This window comes from Stegodyphus dumicola, chromosome X1 (genome assembly GCF_044657685.1).
Source record: "Stegodyphus dumicola isolate Sdum_Otavi_A_Nest chromosome X1, ASM4465768v1".
NCBI classification, from domain to species: Eukaryota; Metazoa; Arthropoda; class Arachnida; order Araneae; family Eresidae; genus Stegodyphus; species Stegodyphus dumicola.
This window is the reverse complement of record NC_140780.1, coordinates 224,328,009-224,350,420: the sequence shown is the minus strand read 5'-3', so window position 1 is coordinate 224,350,420 and position 22,412 is coordinate 224,328,009. Positions and strand designations below refer to the sequence as shown.

At 31.2% G+C, this 22,412-nt stretch overlaps 1 protein-coding gene across 3 annotated transcripts in view; it reads left to right on the top strand.

The window, feature by feature from the left end:
* Positions 1 to 22,412, top strand: part of LOC118188586 (ankyrin repeat domain-containing protein 27-like) — a 60,864-nt gene that overhangs the window by 23,067 nt on the left and 15,385 nt on the right. For all 3 annotated transcript variants that reach the window (XM_085808644.1, XM_085808645.1, XM_085808646.1), the window contains 5 exons: positions 6,037 to 6,092; positions 7,778 to 7,934; positions 8,063 to 8,136; positions 11,270 to 11,435; positions 16,015 to 16,086. In XM_085808644.1, coding sequence (XP_085664770.1) covers positions 6,037 to 6,092; positions 7,778 to 7,934; positions 8,063 to 8,136; positions 11,270 to 11,435; positions 16,015 to 16,086 — 525 coding nt within the window. The remainder of the gene's footprint in view (positions 1 to 6,036; positions 6,093 to 7,777; positions 7,935 to 8,062; positions 8,137 to 11,269; positions 11,436 to 16,014; positions 16,087 to 22,412) is intronic.

The following is a 22,412-nucleotide window of genomic DNA, read 5'->3' as shown; positions in this document are numbered from 1 at the left end:
ATAGTGACAATGTCTTGTTAAATTACAAAATTTCATTGTTCAAGTCCTGCAATTGCAAAGCTAAGAATTCCCATTGAGTTACCAATGAAATCTTTTCATTTTCTGTAACTCTGTCATATTATTCACAATTGATCGGGATATTTTCTGGGCTTAAAACTGTACTGCACATGTTGCCGTCTGTTATTTGATAGATGGCTGGGACATTTTCATTAAAACCTTCCCTGATACGCCAATGAAAGGAATCCAATATGTGCAACAATCCACTCCAAAGGTTGGTCTTCGGGGGTTCACTTATTGTGTACAGGACTAGATAAGATAATAAAATGCTGTTCTCACAACCATTCCAGAGCCCAAAATAAAAATCTTATTTGCTAGCTGACAGATATTTAAAGCCGAAACAAAATGCAGGACCATTAAATATTATCACAGGTAATGATATTTTTCAAAAGGTAAAAAGCTTACATAATTGAGGAAAAAATCTATATACAGCAAACTTGCATTTACTTGATGATTATATTATCCATATCGACAGTGTGTAAGAAAAGAAATAATTTTAAAAAAAGGCCTGTTTTATGGAAGGTCTTCATGTGAGATCGCTCTGGTTATTGAATGTCCAGATTTCAAACTTTGTACTGTATATCTTTTAACAATATTTAATATTGCATAATTTATTAATTTTTAAATCTCTGTCTGTTGGTTTGTGATTGGTATATAAATGATATTCTCTAAAGAATTATCTACTTCTAATAAAAACACATTATAGTAATATGTAAAAGGAAAACTTTATTAAAGAAAATTAGTCATAAGAAACCTTACTGCACTACAAAACTATAACAAATTCTCATGCCAGATACATTTTTAACTCATTCTTTTACAATTTAAGAAAAATATCAATGTTGCCAAAATATTAAAACTTAAAATTATACTTTATAAACAAATATTAGAACAAATTTTTAAGCTGTAAAATTTTAGTATCACATATTTGTAATAAATTTTATCAAATAATGTATCTGGCTGAATGGTGGAAACATGGTGACAGTACGACTGTCGATATTATTCAACACTTGGGCTGTGCCCATAAGATTTTCTTCCAGTGGGTACACACAGATGTTTATGGTAACAAGATAGCATATCAACTGGCCAGGGAGGGCAGTCTTAAGAGCTCTACTGATGGTGGCTGTCTTTCTTTCTAGGAACTTGCCTCCCAGGTCAAACTAAAAATTAACTCCATCTAGAGCAAGGCCCTTATTCATGAGCGGTACGATTGGTAATTGTCCTGGTGCTGGTATGATCGGGTCAAATAGTAGATGTGAACAGATGGCTCTTGCTAGGTTCCGCAGTGGTCATCTTCGTGCTCAACAACATGTGTCAGGCCTTAAAGTTTACCTCTTTTGCCTGAAATGCAATTTGACCCAGCCCACTCCTGCCCATATCTTATCATGCATTGGTTTCCAGAAGAGCCAGCTGTACTCCACTCCGGATCCGGTTCTTCATTGTTTGAAAACTACAGGTTCGTGTACATAGCCTAGATGTTGTTGTCGATCAAATGAACTAAGAAGCAACTACAACAAATAATGTTTATTGTGGCCACCAGTGGCCATGTTGGCTAAAACCACAAGCCATTAGTAGTTCATCCTGTGTTCATTTCCAAGCAGTTAATCTTGGCTAGTTGGCATATTTAGTTACTTGGCTTTTCTCAAAGAAAATATGAATGTGAGGTAGTTCTGTTAAAAGTTCTTTGAAAAAGGAACCACCAAAGTCCTGAATTGATGTAAATGATGAATTAAGCAAGTAAACTTAATAGTGTGTAATTTTTCTTAATTGTGACTGTTAAAAGAAGCTATTTTGTGAGATGGAAACAGTTTTCTTGAGTAGTATATGTCAAGGAATGCTTAATTTTATGTGTCTGTCTTCTATTACTTTGTCATTCAAAAAGGTACAGTACAAAGTCCGAGATCTGGAATGATCTAAAATCCGGACCTCAAAGCAATCACCAACTTTTCTTATTTATTTATTTTTTGTGTGTGCTTTACGCATGGGCATTTGACTCCCGCGCATGTGGAGTGTCCCGATTCTTAATTTCACTTTGACACTAAATAAAATACCTCGTTACTGAAGAATCGATCATTTTAGCATAAATTTGTTTGATTAATAATTTGGCTCCTAGCTGTGTACTTGTTTGGCATACATCTCAGACCGAAACATTTTTGTATTAGCAATTGAATAACAAAGAGTATGGTAACTTTTTATGTTGACTTTATGTTTGGCGATGATTACAGATAATGCGCTAAATAATGTTGACAGGAAAATTTAACAAACATTTCTTTCCATATGCTAAAAATAAATTTTGTTAATGATACTCATAGGCCAAAAGATTACATTTAATGCTATTTGAAATTAAGAATAACTGATTTGTTATTCACATAAACCCAGAACCAGTGCCAGGGCTCGTATGGCCGCACCAAGCATCAGAATTTAAGGAAGACAAAGGGAGGCACTTGCTAGCATGAACTTAAGACCCGCAGAGACTGCATCAGGTAGTAATATTTCTAGCACTGGCCCTCAATAAGCCTTAAATATATGTGGGAATTTATTTATTCAGGACTCAGGTAAGCCTTAAATGCAAGGAATATGTGTGAGTATAATAAAGAACTAAACTAATACAAATCAGGCTTAATTGTCTCTGCACAATAGAACCAACATAAAATTTAGTGGAACAACTTGTCTTGAGTTGCCAATCTCATGATACGTAGCAAAATATGTATAGTGAACCACAGCTAAATTTTATGATGATAGCTGTGAATCTGAAAGTTTTTGGATATCGCAAATATTCTATTAAAATAGATTTTGTAAAGAAAAGTGGAGAAGCGGTAATATATGAAGATGAATATAAAAGAAGTTTTTCATTGTGATGACAGTGCTTCTTAATCATCAATAAATTAACGGATGGTAAAATCTGTAGTATGGTTCTATATCCAGAAAATACCGCTACCAGTAATGAAGAAAGTGACAGAGAGGTTACTAAAAGCGGAAACAATTTCAATTGACAAGTTTGTCGGAATTCTAGACACAACAATTACGGGATTTCAACAATGGAACTTTATAACTGAACAAGAAATTTCGGTTTAATCCTAATATACGGTACACATGGGATTTGGCGACATTATTATAAGCTGTAAACGTGAAATTTATCATGAGCAGTAAACGGGCCATTTTGGTGTGTGCGACAATTTTCAAAATCGCACAAAGGCAGTACCGTATACTAGGATTTTACCAATGTTTTTAAAGTAAAGAAATAAATATCGGGCTTTTTTTCCTCTAAATTTTGATATCCTTTAGACCAGGGATGGGCAAACTACGGCCCACGGGGCAAATCCGGCCCGCGGATAGAATTTTAATTTGCTGGTTAGAGGCAGATTAAAAGAAATATATATTATATATCCATTTCCTTTTCTACTTTGTTTAAATATTATTTTTTTTCTTCCTTTTTTTTAAAGGATTTGTGATCTTTTTACTTTCTCTGTTTTTGTTTTACAAAACATAAATTGCCGGAAGTAGATAGCACAGACAGCTTTCAATTGGTAAAGTGTTAAAAGCAGAAGTTCTTTTTTATAGCTGTAGATTGGCACCATCAAGTGTTATCTCTTTCTCGGGGAGCAGACATATGGGAATCCAGTACAGGTGACCACATTAGACCTCGCATGTGGCAGACTGTGCATTTTAAGGACCAGCCAGTGATTTTTTCTTTTGGCATGAGTTCTGATCTTATTGATTGCATTTGGAAAAATAGCTGACACATAGCATCATTGTGAATAGTGGTGAAATTCATTAAAAGCATAGCATATTTAATGCTTGTTTGGGTTATTCGTAACCTATTTCAACCCCAAAATGGCTACTGAAAAACATGTTAAGTTTATTCAGAGTGCCGTGCTTTTCATTATGAATGGACGTGGAAATATTTTTTTACTTTTGGTAAATGATAAACCAGTGTGTCTCATCTGCAATGAAGCTGTAGCAATCTTCAAAGAATATAACGTTTCCCATCATTTCACATCTAAGCATAAGAATTCCAGTTAAGAAGTAATGTCCGAATATGAAAGTAATCAAAATGTGGAAAGTCGCAATAAAAAACTATCAGGCCGACAAAATATTTTCAAGAAGTTAAACAGTATTCAAGAAGCAGCTACACATGCAAGTTGCATTGTTGTATACAATACTGCTAAAAATAATAAAGCTCTCAGTGATTGGGGAGTTCGTTAAACAATGCATGTTCCAAGTTTGTGATGTTTTGTGTCCAGACAAGAAAAATAATTTTGAGACTCTAAGTTTATCTCGAAAAACCCTTACTTCTAGAATCGAAGACAGCAATAAAAATTAGACCTCACAATTAGAGTCAAAGATTGGCCAGTTTAAATTTTGCTCCTTAGCTAAGGATGAAAGCACTGATATAAATGCTACTGCTCAATTAGTATTATTTATAAGAGGTGTTGATGAGAACTTTGAAATTATTGAGGAATTGGAGTACATGGGTTCTTTAAAGGGAACTACAACAGGATGTGATATTTTTTGTGAATTACAGGAAGGATTATTAACTTTGAATGTGCCTGTAACAAATGCATGTAATATTACGACCGATGGAGTACTAAATATGACAGGGAAAAAAATCTGGATTTCTTGGACTCTTTAATCAAAACTATCCCGGGAACAACGTTGTTTTCCTGCATTGTGTTATGCATCAAGATGCTCTGTGTAGATCTGCATTGAATATGAAACCCATGCTTGATACTGTCGTGAAGCTTATAAATACCATTCTATCTTGTGGGTTTACTCACAGGCAATTTCGAGATTTTCTTCAGTCCGTGCAATCTGAATGCGCTGATGTACTGTATTACACAAAAGGTGGCTTAGTGCAGAATGTGTTTTCGAGCGAGTTTGGCAGCTGAATGACTGCATTGTGTCGTTCTTCCATGAGAAACAGTGTTCTGCAGAGTGTGAAATGTTAGAATATACAGAATGGCTTTCGAACTTTGCATTTTTCACAGGTCTTCTTTGCTATATGAGCAACTTGAATGTCAAGATGCAAAGGGAAAATCAATTTATTGATGACTTCTGGGCCCATCTCAAAGCTTTTTTACTAAAACTTAATATGTTTGCTGGGTAGCTAGATAAGAACGAATTGTCTCATTTCCTGAGTTTAAATTCAATACCCTCAGTAAATGAAGAGAAGCTTAAGAATTATGAAGATGGCTTGAAAAAACTGCATTTTGAGTTCGAATGCAGATTTTAAGATTTCATTGCCATTCAAACAGAATTGGATATTTTTACCATGCCTTTCAACGTAAATTGTGAAGCAGTGAGGTCAGATTTGCAGCTTGAATTAATTCAGTTGAAATCTACAATCATCTCAAGCAGTTGTTTCTAAATATGCCAAAGTTAGAGTTTTACAAATCATTATCGAAAGTAAGTTTCCCAAATTTATTTTCTCACTCCCTGAAAATCAGTGCTATTTTTGCTTCATCTTATTTATGTGAGCAAGTGTTTTCAACTATGAACCTTAGAAAGAATTAATATAATACTTGTATATAGTTTTTAAAATTTTAGAAAAAATTTATCTTGGCCCACCAAACCTTTTTTTTTTTTTCCCCGACTTTTGGCCCGCATCCAAAAAAGTTTGCCCATCCCTGCTTTAGACCATAAATGATCTCGGACTTTGTTCTGTATTTATTTCTTCTCACTTTTGTCCATATATTGTCAAGAGCTAAAATGATGCAAATTTTGTATTATTTTTTATAATTTATAATTTGGTGTAATAGTTATTTTTTAAATATTTTAATGGTTTTCAGTATTTTCCTGTAAGATTTTAAGGTATATAAATTTTCACTGTATTTTTCCACAAAAATGTTGCTCATGAAAAAGACTGACTTTTGTATTTTCCCACAGAATTGAGATAAAGAATTTTAAGGATGTTAAAATGATCATCATATTTTGTGTGTATCATGAAAAGTTTAATAACAATGATCACTTTCATTTTTCTAGGTTGAATTCCAGAATGCAGATGTTTCTAATAAAGATTTTATCCTGACTGAAATTGAGTATGTTCTTGTAATTTTTAGATGTGTTAGCTTTTGGATAAAATGAATAACTTTCTTTTAAATACTTATAGACATGCTTGTATTACACTTATATTATTATATAAGTATGTAATATAAGTTTACATGCTCGTATTACATACTTATACTTTTTACATATATTAAGTGGATCTATTTCCATATTATTTTTCAACTTTCCTTTGAGTCCATGTTATTATTGTAAGAAGTAGCAAAAATACGTCACAATTTTGTGTATTTCCATATTATTTTTCAACTTTGAGTACATTTTATTATCATAAAAAGTATCAAAAATATACCACTGTTTTGTTTGCCTTCCTCCCATATATTCTCTAAAAACTGTTGTTCAGAATACTGACTTGTATCTTAAAATCTGTGATTATCCATATCCAGAAATAACACAGTGCAATCAATACTTCTGTGATATCTGACTTCCTTATATGAAGTAAATGAGAGATAATTGAAGGCAACTGCTTTTTATAGGCTGTGTCATTAGTTCTATACTTGAAACAGAGCTAACTAATTAACAGGAAAATGCACACTTTTTTTGCCTCTCAAAGGTCATATATTCTGTATGGATATTTTAACAGGATTAAGTTTCAATTCTCTAAAATTAATATTTATTCAGTTTAGTATATATTTTTTTTTTATATCAAGTAGTAGTTTGACCATTAATACTAGATTTCGCCTATAAATTTGATTTATTTAGTGGCTTATTCATTGTAGTAAAGTAGCAATTTTTATTTGTAGATAAATTTGAATTGTTTTTGAACTTTTTATTGAACATTGCCACTAACAATCAATGATATTGATTTAACCTCTGTATTGAAGAAAAGAAAACTCTCTTATTAAAGAAATTTATTGAAGTCTTATTGTTTTCTCTTATTGAAGAAAAGAAAAACGGGAATGTAAAACTGCAATGTAGATTTAACTTGTAAATTGTATGTTTGCTTTCCAGCTGTGTGCATCATGAAAGTCTGCATAGCTGATCAATTATTGTATTGATTATTTTTGCAACTCACAAAATAGTATTTTATCCCTACTCCACACAAATGAGATTATTATGTGATAACTAAACTGATCTTCATTGAGCAGAATTATGCTGAAGTGGGTAAAATATTAATAAATATCCAAATGTGGCACATCATTTTCTGAACGTGGTCAATACAAAGAAGTGCTCAGAAGTTGGAGTAAACTTCCTGATTCAGGTTTCTTAATGTTAATCATTTTCCAGTACCAGTGAGCTTAAAGAGTCTGTAATTTACCTTTAAGACTATCAGTTATTTGCTACCAATATGTTGAAATACATTAATACCTGTAAATTTGTCTAGCTTTAGAACCCTATTTTTTTGTTGAAAGCATACCTATGTGTGTGTAGGGAGGGGATGCAGGTTCATTCTCTCAATTAAGCATGCATGAAATTTTATATATATATATGCACAAAAGCATATCTTCACAGTTCCTAAGAACTCTAAAGGACATAAACTTCTGAATTAGAATATTTAGACTACATTTGTGATGATGTGTTCATATGTTTCCAAATGCAAGTATGCTTTGTTCAAAGCATATAATTTCATCTCCTACTTTTTAATGTTCTTTTTCTTCTTTCAAATACTTTCAATGTTTTTTTTTCTTTGTTAGAATACTTTTAATTTTGTTCTTCTTTCTAGGTGTACTTTGTTTCTTGAGTCATTTCCTGGATCAGCTGACATTTTAAAAATGCTTGATAAAAAGATACGTGTTTTCAATTCCTCATATATGGTCTTGCCTCAGTATTTAGAAGATGCTGCTTCAAAGTTACGGAGCATATCATGTTCTACTGCAGAAGTAAGAATTAGTCTTATAGGGGGAAGCTGCCTCTGATTTCTTATTACCAAAATAGTGTTTGAAATGCTAATTTGTCTGATAAGTTTAAAATTTATTGATAAGGGTTATATGGCTTTTCACTTTTATAGGAGTTTTCCAGACTACTCAAGCACACATCATTTGATTTATTTTCAAACAAGAAGTTATCTGCTGTTGTAGAAAAGTAAGTATACTGCAAGGCTGAATATTTGGAAAACATTTTGAAATTATTTAAAGGAAAAAAAAAAAAAACGCTCACCTAAAGCAATAAATTGATATACCAACTAATGATTGCTAAGCAAAATGTCATACTGCAAACATCAAGAATAATTCTAACTAATCAATCAGCATCAGTTTGAGTATGTAAGGGAATAGCTAACTTCAAAATTAAGTAAGGAATTTGATTTAAATGTAAAAATATTTGGTCCTTGCATATTCTTCTATTGGCCATTTTCAGCACTTAAAAATTCACAAAATAGTGTGATTTAATACTAGTAATGGATAAGCGTGATGTCGCAACAAACTGTTTCTTTTTCCTTTTCCTGTTTTTCTCTTATACTTTGAAAAAGTGATTAAAATTTGGGACCTACTTTGTGCAAAACAGCTGGTAGTTGGAATCATAGGACTGATTATAGTGCTGTTCATGTTCGAAACATTGAGAAACCTAGTCTTTTAGTGAAACAGTAAAAAGGGATTGGTAAAATAACACTATAATGTGCTGCATGATACCTCTTAAATCTTTATAAAATGTGCTGCATGATACCTCTTATATTTATATAATTTATATGTCCCCTGTTGATAATTTTGCTGCTGGTTTAAATCCCATTTATATTTTTGGCAGAAGATTGTGTTTCACTAGTTTTAATGACTTTGGTTGTTGAATAATCTCAAAGCTTGAGTGTGTATTTAAATTTTTTTTATACAATATCTGGATAACATCTGTCTTTTGATTATCTGTGATTACATAACTTAATAAAGAGTGATTGTTTCCTTCAAACTTATACTGGAATTGTTGGTAGAAGTTTGGATACTACTCTGCCAATATTCACTGTTGAAGGAAATATAGTACATTGGTACCAAATATGTAAGTTGAGGTACATTTTTATTAAAGTAGTATGATGTGCAAATAGTGCTTGTTTGGTTTTCCTTGTTCTTGTGCAATTAATAATGGCTGGCAATCGCTTTTTTTGGCATACTTCAAAGCTTTTCCTGTATTCGGAAAAGCATCATTCAGAATTTCCTTAGCCTACTCAAATGTGACTGAAAACTGTTCAAATTCTTTTAGTTACCTGCTTCAGCTGTGCTCTAATATTAGATTTGAAACTAGATCAAAAAATTGTAGTGAAATTATTTTATTGTGTAACAAAAAGGGTCCCAAATTTTCAACCTTGACCACTGTTTTTATTGAAATTGCAACAAAACTTTAATTCTACCATTCAATAAACAAGGATGTGATTTTTAATGAATTACTCAAATAAGCTTTAAAGCAAACTCATTCAAATTTAAAGTGTTTTAAAAACAGGTAAAAGAATCTGAATTATGTTTCTTGAATACCAGTATTTGCAGAATGTTCCTCAAATGCAGCAGCTATAATTTAAAAAAATTCTATGTTAATATTATTCCTCGATTTAAAATAAATTTACCACTGCAGATTTTAGAGACGAAATTTCTTGTTCCTTAAAAAAGTGCATTTAACAAAAGATTGGTAAAAAGTAAAATTTTGCTCATTTGTGTTAGTATTGCATGTATTAAATTGTCATGAAATGTCCAAAAATGCATGTCATGAAATGTTCAATGCTTATTGTTGTGACCTTCAAACATTTAGTGTTTTTTTTTTTTTTTTTTTAATTTAAAGATCTCAAAACTAAGAATTTAGTCAAAAACCAGATGTGCTTATTGCAAATCAGATGCATTAATATTTGTTTCAAAAATGTGGGAGAAATGTATTCCTTATTCTGTTATTATTATTATTATTTTTTTTTAGTTTGATAATTTGGTGGTTATTGTGTGTTTAAATTTTAACTATTGCGTTGCGATGTAAAATAGTGTTTTGTGTAGTTTTATATGTATAAAGTGTTCATATTCTATCTGTTGTGAGCCAGTTTCCCTTAGAAAGTCCTCCACGAAGGCATCCCTCCCCTTAGGCAGATAGATAGTCCTAGTGTGCTTTGTCATAATTAAATTGCAGTAGACACATGGATTAAAGAAAAATATCTCAAAATTTGCAACTAGAATGTTATTTTAACTTGCCAGCCATTTTGTAAGGTAAGCCATTCTAAATATGATTTATTTTGGGTAGCAGTTCTTGCTTTTGGTCTCAAAAAAATATAGGTTATTTATGTTTTCCCAGTAGCTAATTTTACTTCTAAGTTTTTGGATAGGTATAGATTTTGGAGAAGTGTTTAATCATAATGCCTGGTCTTCAGACAGTGCAATAATAATTGTATAGTTTTATTGACCTCGAAGAATGCTGAGAACTGCTACATTCTTAGCTTACCCAGCTGCAAACAAAAAATATCTGTGGAATTCTGTTTAATGCTTGGCCATTCATTGGTATTGAAATCTTTGAATATTCTTTATAGCTAATAACAGCTGCTGGATTTCCAAATTTTTAAAAAAAGGAAGTTTTCATTTATAAGAATATTGTGATTTTCTTTTTTCTTAGCTCATGCTTCATATTAACTTTAGCCATAGTAAACAAGAAGATACACATTAAACAGAAAATATACAAGTATTATTTGTCTGATGGTATCTTCTTGGTTACATCTACAAAATTCATGTTGAACAAACATAATTGATTCTCATTATATGAAAGACAGCGTACATCTGGTTTTTGACTAAGCTTTCTGCTAAATTTTCCCCTCTTTATCTCATACAGAAATTCCGACCATCTCTAATGTTGTCTATTGTGTTCATTCCAAAGCAGACCCCTTTACATTCGTATAATGAATGTCTCTGTATGTTGACTTATGGCCTGTCTTGCGTAATAAATTTAGTTTGCTCTGTTTAGAGATCTGAGAGGTTTCGGGCATGCAAGATGCTAAAGAATATATAAGATATAAAGTTAAAAAATAGCAACTGTAAATTCACCATGAAAGTATTAGATGATTACTGAAGAAAAACAGCAATTACTGCCAGTTCTTAGCCTAGAATAATATCTAAATGTTGTGCGTGATCATCAGAATATTTCTCTTTTTTAATATCACTCATGTTATTACTGCTGCAGTTATACCTCACTAGTTATTGAGTTACTAGTTTTTTTGGGGTCCTATGGTGTGTGTGTGTTTACAATATACTTTCTGTTTATTCTGTTTCAGCTATGTATTATGCCATGTGCATGATAAAGTATTTCCTGTCATTAAGAAGTATTGCCTTGAGGAAGATAAAAAGCTGACACAAAAACTTTTATCACTTTATGAAAGTTATGTAACACCTGATCAACTTGGTGTGAGAGAGCCATTTTGCTGTCAGACTCCTAGTGCTGTAAGTAATTTTTCTGTTGTACTTGACTGTCAATTTACTTAACCTTCTAAAACCGGGTCGAAATTATCATAATATAGTCTTCAGACCGGCGCGATACGAAACAGTTTTGCCCCCTCTTTGACATTTTCCTAATGAGAAAAGTCGTTAGTCCTCCTCCATGGATGCAGTAAAATTTACATGTTTCCATAGTAGATGGGTTGCTAGATTTGCGATTTTTTCGATGATTATTTTGCTTTCATTTAAATGAAGTTCTATGAATGAGTGATAAAATAAATAGTGCACAGGATCTGTTGATTTAGAACAAAATGTATGCAATGTTTATATTTCACTCACTATTTCTGATCAATCTTGGCAATAATTTGTGAATTTTATAACTTTCTTTTCGCACTTTATTTATATTCGTGTATTTTCGTATTATAAATTAGAAAACGGGAGCAAAATTTTACAAAATATAATAAATACAAACTAGCTTTGTAAGTCTGCAGGTTGGAATGTGATTTTTAATAACATATTTTCATTATCAAAATAATGGTAATGACTAATTTAATGAAATAATAATATTTATTACCATTAGATGATTAGAATGAGATTCAATACAATTAGATTTTGAGATGAACTTACAGCAATAATAAAGCTTTACATAACAATAACAGAGCTTTAAATCTGCTTTTTTCGATAATTCATTGTAATATGAAATAGTCTAGAAAAGTGCAATACAGTTTATTTATTCACAAATAATCCCCTTGTATGCATAATTTATGTACTATCGATTGAGAAATATAGGTTAGTAAATTAAACCAGTTATTTCAATACTTTTTCTTTATCAATTTTTTTACGGGCCCTTCAGTAGAGCGGTAAAGGTGGCTGAACACTTGTAACTCGCTAGGGTTTGAATCCTGGCTAAAGGGTTGGATTCATGGTTTTTGCGTAACGTAAATCAAGCCAGCTTCCCTTAGAAAGTCCTTTGCGAAGGCTTCCCTCCCCTTATGCAGGTAATTGTTGTGTGCTATGATGTAATTCCAGTAAGCGAACAAAATTAATCTAATCAAACCCGAAGAACAGATTGATTACATGTGGAGTTTTCCACCAGGAACGTAAATACGAGCAATTTTCTCTTAAAAAGGTTTACACGAAAGCATCCATCCCCTCAAGCAGATAGCGTTCGCTTGCTTTTCCGTCATCCAATCCTAATTCTCATACATTTAATAGTAAGTTGACATACACCTTATTACAGACAAAATAACAACCTTTTTTAAAGATATATTTTTTATTAACTTGTCTGAACTCCCTTTATCTCTTGAGGAGTATAAGAATTTCAGCAAATAAAACTGGCCAAAATTTTATACAATGTAACTGATGTTTTGATTCAATTTAGAAGTAACGTGAGCTTTACTGATATTTAAATACTTTTTAGCAGATCTCATCCTAAAAGTGGGTCTAAAGATAAATTGATTTTATTTAATTTACAATCAATGAAAATCATTGAAAGCAATCATTAAATGAATGAAAATCACAAAAACTATTATGCATACAATTGTCTCCTACTTATCTCCGGATTAATGACTTTTGACTGTACAACTGCTGTACCAGCCAGCTTCAGAAAGTTAAAGTACAATAAAACCTCTCGTGGGAATCGAGTCTCGAGAACTAGAATTTTTAAAATGTAATTAATGATACTGAATGCCATTTATGGTCACAATCTGTAACATTATGACCTCCACAAAAGACCAAAATAATATAAATCTAAAACTGGGACTTCATAAAATTATAGGTCACAGTTTTTGAGAAATCCATGATTACATGTATGTAAAGATAATTTTCGACATGTGTGTGGATATGATGAATAGAAGCTGGAAAAACCTTCTTGCAGATCAGTTTATTAAATAATTGCTCTCAATATTTTGTAAAAATGCTGATGTATCAGTTGTTCAAATCTTCCCACCTCCTTTAAATTTAATTTTTGATTTGGATATTTTATTTTTCCTCTTTATATTTCAGAATTTTTTAAATATTTTTTTTAATACTCAGTGTCTTAACTCAATTTTAGTAATTCAAAGAACTATGTTTATTTTGGAAATTTAAATACAATGAAATATATAAGCTAAAATGTAAGACTGGTTCTTTATTAAAAAGCTAATTAACTTGGGATTTTAACTGGAGTTGTGGAAAGTCTTTGGCTTCTAATTTGCACAGTTTTGGATGAAATGATATGTAAAAATAAATTTGCATTTCAATTACTGGACTTTCCTGGTCCTCGTAAGAAAAAGCATTTAATTATGTTATTATACATTATGAAAAGTAAAATGTGTGCAGTAAATTTCTTAAATTAGCTGTTGGATTGAAATATTAAATTTTGAAATCAATTTAAAACGGCACTTAAAGTTTGAAGTAATTACAATTTTTATCATTTAACGTGCAAATTTCATGAATAAAAACTGAAACTCAGTGGCGTAACAGCCCTAATGGACCAAGGCCTGCAGTGCCCGAAATCTGCTTTCTTGACCGTGGGCCCTAGGGTGCGTAAGCATATGCCCTGAACAAGTGGTTAGTTTGTCATAGGACTCCCAATGTTTAGTTCCCAAGCAAACTTGGTACTTATTTTATCAACCCAAGTGATGGAAATCAAGGGATGAAAGGCTGAGTCGACCTTGCCCAGCCCGGGAATCAAACCCTGGACCTGTGGTGCTTCTGCACGATGCGCTAGCCACTGTACCACCGGGTCTCCAAATTTCATGAATAGGATAATAAAAAATAGCCATAAGACGATATAAGCATATTATAAATGTTAAAAATATTGAAAGGTTTACAAATATTTAAATGCTAAGAAATTTCTGAAATTTTCATGTTATTTTCAGTATTTTTGTTGGCAATATATCTCACACCAATATTTAATCTTGGTCCAAGTTTACTGAATCACAAAATTACTTATTTTATGGTTGCTGAAATTCTTTCATGCACTTGAAAGAGATTCTAATTCTGTTTGTCTCATGGTAAGACTGGATTAACAAAACTTGCTACGTATTCAGCAGCAGATGATCAGCTTTTTTAAATACCTAAACCTCAACGGTTCTTATGGAAGTTTAAACCTCAACCCTTTGAGTATATAGCACGCTGCTGAATACTAGCTTGAATAAGCTATGCTGGATGTCGCAGAATAATATCACCAGTTGCTGGGAGTTCGTTTTATGGCCAAAGAAAAAGAAAAAAAAAAAAAAAAATTTGTTTTTCAATGATTGTATAGTAGAAAGTGTAGTTTATACCTTCGTGTCAACTTATGTTCATTATCTTATTTTCATAAATTTGTACTTCAAAGGATGTTTGCATTTCTCTTTAGCTGCAAGATATGCTGCTGGTGACTGGTAAATTCATTTTTATGTACTAATATGTACTTAATTAGCTATTGTGTGTGCTTGTGGTTGTTGTTATATCTTAGTGTTCCATATCTTAGTTCATAAACTGTTTCCTGCTATGTTTTCATAAGACCTTTTTACGTCTCTGTTATCAAGTAATATACTGCCAGTGTTTGGTGACTGTGCAGTGACATCCTATATGTAGCATTAAAAAAAAATGAGGTGGCAGCCATGTGAGGATATACTCAAAGGATTGAGGTTTAAACTTCCATAAGAACCGTTGAGGTTTAGGTATTTAAAAAAGCTGATCATCATCCTGTGGCTGCATGGATAAGAGTAATAAGCACTGGTTATTTTTTACACATTTTTTCCTGTTTAACGATCTTAAGTGCCTGGGATTTTTTATGGTTTTTTCTGAAGTGTGAATTAGAAACAAACTTCAGGAAGCATTTCATGAAGGATCTCCCGAGGCACACAGTCCTTCCATGCATTGCCAAAGCCAACTGGTTAGCAACTACCTGAGTTCTTCAAAATTTAGTGATATTTTGCCAGATGCCAAGATTTTCATGTTTTAAAATGTAATGTCCTTAATTTTACAAGAGCTGTTAAGCTGCATTACACAGTTATATGCATAAAATCTGAAACATAGCAAAGCAGTTATAAAGTGGTAATATGTAAGTATCTACAAAGTCCATGAAAGTGCATGAATATAAAACGTTCACAATATCGTGATGATTCAAAATGAGCATATAGAAATTTTTATAAAAATATGTGAAAAAGATTTCGCACTAAATTGGTCATTATGCAGTATATTATTAAAAGTCATTTTATAAGCATAACGTTTAAATCTGTATAACATAAAAGCTGTTTATTTATTATAAAATTCTTTTCTTGGTGTATAAAATACATATTTCAACAAACACAATTTAACAATGCTCTTTTTTTAATGTGTTTTCTGAAGTTAACTGTAAAACATGCTAGAATTTTATCGCTGACTGTGTTATTCAAAAGTAATTTTAATAAATATATATGCAGATTTGAACATTTTTTCTTGCATTCATAAGAACACATTTTCTTTCACTGTGACATGAGGCTGATTATGGTAGTTGTTAAGCTAAGCTTTTTTTTTTCAGTTATCGTAATTTCAAATCAAGTGAACTATTGTTTATTTTCAGTAAAGCAAATGTTTTATTTTGTGAGGGTAAAATCCATTTAAAATTTAATTTCAGGTTGTTGAATTAGCATCTTTAAATTCCCGGAATAGTCCATCTGAGAAACTGAATTGTTTAATGACAACTCTTGTAAGTGTTAGTCTCTTGCCTAGTTTTTTTTTTTTTTTTTTTTAAGTAAAGTTAAAAATACTTGTAACATTAATTTTATTGTATATCTTCCATAAATTTGTTAGTACTACCCTGCATTAATTGCATATAATAATTTAGTGATAACAATAATTTTAATTGTAAAACAGATATAATCAATTTATATCAACACCAGATAATGTTGATATAAATCACCAAAAAATGTTTTCAACTAAATGTGTGGTTGTTTCTGTTTCTACATAATGTTTAATAGTCATTTTAACCATGAACTTTTATATTGTTGTCCTAGTTCGAGCTTTTACAATATGTGTTTAAAAAAGTTTTATTAGAATATTTCATTTTTTCTTTTATAGTTTCTTTGTAACTGATCTTCACTTGGAACACTTTCAAAGTTTTCATTTTGCCATGTACCATTTGCAAAAGAGATTGAATTAAATGCTGCCAAACAGTAAAGTCAATTTATTTAAAATTTTGTGTGTAGAAGAGAAAGCAAGATGTGCCCCTCCCCTTTTTTTTGTAACATTTTCTTTCAAATTATGTGGCCAATATGTGTTAGATTAAGAAAGAGAACTTTTTTTTAAAGTAATCTGTACTTATTTAAGAAAGTTCAGAACTAACTGGAACATTTTTAGGTTTCAGAGCTAAAAGATACAGTCAGTGATATAGCAGATTTAGGTTCCAGGTAGAGTTCTTTCTTTAAAGTTCCAACAAAGAGATTAGTAGGAAACTATAATAAAGTTGTGTGTTCTTAACAATTTGTCTGATGCTAAGTTATTTTTATGTTTACTGTCTAAGTTGTATAACACAGTTAAATTTTCAATGAATAGTTTTTTTAAATTCAGTTACTGTTAAGTTTTAATTTAAAAATTTTTATATGAAGGTCATTCAGAAAGTAACCTCCATTTACTGTAAATAAAAAATGCATCTAGATAAAATAAATTTTTATTTTTACATCTGAAAATTATTACTAGCATGGATGCCATATAAATACAAGCTCTTGTCAAAGCATTTCATCCGTTTAGAAATCTCTTCTGCATAAAACGTTGCCTGCTTTGATTTCAACCAACTTGTCACAGTATTTTTGAAGATTCTCATTGTCAATGAAGTGTTGGTTGAAGCCAATTCTTCAAATGAATGACCAGATGGAAATTGAAAGGAGCCAAATTCAGATAGTACAGCAGATAACTGAAAGCATCCCATTTGAATAGCTGCAGTAAATCTTGTGTTTGCCAAGCAGTGTGAAAGTGAGCATTGCCTTGCAGGAACACAACCCCAGGTGTCAGCATACTGTGATGCTTGTTCTCGATGGCTCTTAGTTTCTTCAAAATCTTAGAGTAAGTTTCAGAAGGGATTTTTATACCAGTTCCATAAATTCAACATACGACATTCTCTCAGCATCACAGGAGATGGTGGCCATAACCTTCCCTATTGACAGTCTGATGGGCTTTGCTTGAGCTTATTTGGAGAACTGGTATTTTGATTGCCATTGAGTGTTATTTTGTCTCAACATTCACATATTTCAATTAAGTCTCATCGCCAATCACTATTCTATTCAAAAACTCTTCCCCTTCCATTTAGTAATGTGAAAGAAAATCTAAGAATCATTTGATTGGTTTTATGAACCTGTGTGAGAATTTTTGGGACTTACTGAGCACAGAACTTTCAGGAGCCTAATTTTCAAGTGACTAATTTCTACATAACAGTCTGAGAAATGTTCATAAATTTTTGTGGAAGTTCCATTGGCAGTTCTTATGAACTTTGTTTTCAGTATTCTTGATTGTGATCATCACTTACTACAGAAAGCTTATCACTCATGTCATCATTAATGTTTGATCTTCCTGCTTTGACAATCTGATCCTCTGATACAGAACACCTTCATTGATATTGTTTGGGACACACACAGTGCATGATTCATGATATCTGTTGCTGATGGATTGTTTGTATCTAATGAAGTATCATCAATCTACATACTTCTCATATCTTGGTATTTTCGAAGGCAAAGCATATTTTATGATGTTATAACCAGCAGGTACGCAGCAGTACAATGCTCTCACTTGTACAGCTGGAAGTCTACTGAATCGCAGATTGTATGATGTGACAAAGCTGGCATTTTCACCAATACCACCACTACTGCTATTGCCACACCACAGTGGCGGTTAGTTTCCAAATTACTCTCAAATATGCATTAAAAATCAGTTTTGTATTTTAAAACTAATACTACATTTAAAGTTTCCAGATTATGAATATTTTGCAGATTGAAGCATATCTGAAATAAAAGAATATTGTTTAGAATAAATATTAAATGAAGCTAATAATATATGTAAAATATCCTGTTTGTATTAGTATGATTGTAGCAATAGATAGATGCTTTAATAATATTTTGGTATATTTAGCAAGTACTCTTGATGAACGTTAAAGGTAGCTTTCAAAGAATTTTGCTGTTCGAAACTTTTTAACAGTTGATTTTGCACTTTATTTTTCCCATTTTTCACTTATCTTTAAGCAAATGAATATTGTATTAGATTTCAATTGTGATTTAAATTAATATGATTATAAGCTTAAAGTGCTCAATATAGTGCAGTTGTTGCAATTTAAGTTGCAATCATTGTTATTAGTATTATAATACTTGCAAGAAGAGAGTTTTAAAAACAAGTTATCTTGAATATTGTTGATCAAGAAACTTTTATGGAGTGATGCTCTTCAGTGTAATATGATACAAATGCGCCACCCTGCTTTTCAACATACATTCTCTGTAGAACAATTTTCAATTGAACTGACTTCTTGATGATATATGCCAACTCTTGAGATATGCAGCCATTTTATGATCACTGCTTGCTCCTAATTATTGAAAAATCATTGTACATTCAAATCTTCTCTTAATTTGCCGAATATAAAGAAGGATGCTATTATACTTCCTGTCGAAAACTTTGAAATAAAGCTTGTCTTATATGTACCTTTTGCAGCATTGTATTATTTGGACAATACCTTTACACTGCTTTCCCCTCCTTTTACTTTTACATGATTTTGTGCAAATATCTCACTTTTGGCTATAAGAATCTGTATTAGGGTTTGACTTTTTCAATTGTAGTTAAACTACACAATTCAGAGAAGAGTTATGACCATGACTTTTTGTGCTGAAATGTAATGGTTGAATTTTTTTCAAACAGGCAAAGATATTTATCTTCGTTTCCTGTAGAAGTGTGATGTGATATTTCCATGCACAATTTCTAGTAACAATATAGCTTAAATTGCCTTTCACAGAATAGCATTGAAGGAAATCTGGTGTCGAAAAATCCTGTTCTTTGTGTTTACATTTCAATGAACAGTGAACCAGTCTTTAGCTGAATTTGTGATATCAAGGACTCAGACAATGGAATGAGCAATATCTATTAAAATATGCCAGAAATAGGTAATACTGTATATGACGAGTTATCATTTAGCTTGGTAAAAGTTATTTATCAGAACAAGTTGGTGATTCTGCCATCTTTCTTCGAAAATATTATATTATCCTTATTTATCATATGTTGGCAAACATTATCAGTGTATCAAAAGGAAACAAGCTTTAGCAACTCAAAAAAATAAATTTTGTTGTTCAATAAGGGTCTGCTTTGTACATGGGTTCTTCTCATGCACACAGGGATCTGTTTTCACTATTAAAAAAACCCTTAGTGAATTGCTCACATTCAGCATATTGCATGTAACGAACGTAATAGCTGCTTAAAGTAAATATTGACAAATAAAAGTTCTGAAATTTTCTCCCTAAGGGATGTTGATAACAACAGCTTATAATTCTGTTAGGTAACTGGTGATTTGTTGTTTGTCACTATACTGCAAATTATAGTCTTTTAAAGAAATTAATTTTCTGGTATAGAGTCAGATTTTCCTGGTATTAAGAGTATGTTTCTGTAGCAGTTATATTTTCTGAATTAGTCCCCAATAAAAGGTCTGTAATTGCTTGAGACTTCTGCCTTTTGAGAACATGGAGATTCATTAATTGTGACATGCTATAAAGCTTTCTTAATCAGTACAAGTTCAATTTTGAATTTCCATGTATTATTATTTCAGTTGGTCATCTTTTCAGTGAGTGATTAATATTTTGCTCTCAAAGTGATCTATTCCTTAAGTAACCAAGAAGAAAAAGAACACAGCTGCAGTTCCAATCCAAAGACCATGAAACAAATTTTTCATCATTTCTTTAATGAAGTTTAAAGAAGTTAATGTTCAAACATTCAATAGATGTTGTTTAACTGGATATACAGATGAATTGGAGAGATACTGTCATTTTGTTTGGTAATTAAAAATTAAATAATGCATGCTCAGATCAAATGATGAAATTGAATCGTATTGAATGGCATGTCCTTTCTATAATTACTGTGAGTTAAAGTGAGGATCTTGTCCAATATTTAAAATTCAGTAACAGCGAAGGCTTATGATCTTGCATTTGCAGATCAACTTGGATTTTAACATTGTGCTCTTAAGTTTCTTCCCCCCCTTAAAAAGAAGAGTGATCAAAAACTATCACAAAGATCAGCCTTGCTTGTTTTACTCATCATCATCCTTTTCCTTAGAATGAAAATTTTAAAAAAATGCAGTCAGTAGCTTTGATTGCTATGGTAGTACCTGTCTACACACTGAGAGTAACCATGTTGCAATTCGTGCAAATCTTCATAAATGCTGTGGGTAATTTGTGAGTTCTGACTGAAAAATATTATAGTTTGGTGACTTTTATGTTGTGAAAATATCAACAACTAATACATAATGCTAATTGGAAAACATGCCAACAAAAACTGTGTGGAGCTAAGGTTTAATGAAATATATTAAGAAATTCCATTATTTAGTCATGCATTTAGAGAAAATTATTAATTTAAATGAATTTTCGTATAATTTAACATTAATGTTATAAAATATAACACATATAAAATATTCAGGTTGCCGTAAAGTAATAAATCTTTAAAACATTTCTCTGAAGTATGCCCTTAAGCAGTCTTTAAGTTCTGATAACTGAAATAGCAAACTGTAAGATTTGATGTGTAATTTCTAAAATTCATTTAGCCATTTGACATGGTATGTATATTCCAGTTAAAGTATTTAGTCCTGTAATTAAACTGAGATGCCAAAGAAATTAAATTTTTTCGAGATTTTGAACCATTTCAAATTTTGCTTGTAAATTTAAACTTTAATACCTTTATTATTTCAAATTTGCATGAAATAGGACTGTGTTAATTTTCAAAGAGGAAGGAAAACAATCAAATTTTATATATCTTTATATTGTTTCATTTGTGTGTTAATTTGTTTTAATTCATTCTTGATCTTATTATTCTTATTTCTTTCTACGGTAATTTTTTTTCACTTTCTAATGGCAGTAAATCTTAACTATATCTTAATCTGAGCTTCTCTTTTAATCACTAATTTGTATCTTAGTCTCTAGATTAGTGGAAAAATATGCAACTTGACAAATTCTTTTGTGTTAAATTGCTATTTTAATGGCATATACAAATATTCATTAGGTCTCTGTGGCAGTTAACAGTAGCTTGTTTATTATCAACTGAATGACTCTTATTTTCATTTCACTGTGCATTATTTTCTTAATTATTTAGTTATTTATGAAAAATCATTAGTGTTCAACTCCTATGTGGTTTAGAAATATGTATGTCATGGAAATGAAAACATTTCCAATATCTTTTTTAATGTATAAATGCATGGACATTTACCGATCTGAAGTGACCTATCTTAAGTATAATAACTGAATTTTATGCAGAGAAACATGAAATAGACATTTAGCTTGGAAATATGCAAAAGTGGTTCTTTTTTGAAGAAGTCCTGCTTTTATTTATTGCACAATATTTTCGGCAGGTGTGTTTTTTGCATTGTTATATTTCTGTTGAAGAATTTTAATGCTGCAGGAATATGCTATATAGCATATTTCATGTAAATACCTGAAACATTTAAAATGTTCTAATATTTAAATTTAGTTGAAGCTTTATGTTATGCATTATGATCATAAGTTTAATTATGTACTTCTTTATATATTTAAGTTTGATATTTTATATGCCTTCTAAAACAAAATGCAAGAGATCTTTTATCTTATGATTATATGTATTCTCTGTGTAGTTTAATAACTGTTGCAGTCAACTGTTAAACCATTACAAAATATTTTGTAATTTGCAGTGCTGGGCTCCTATTCTTATGGTTTACTTGCCTCAAATACTTTCTCATGATTTGAATATTTTGTTTTAATCTTTATTTTCATGCATAGAAATTAAGTTAATGCTTAAAAGCAGTCTAGAGAGGTAGCTGAAATTTACTAA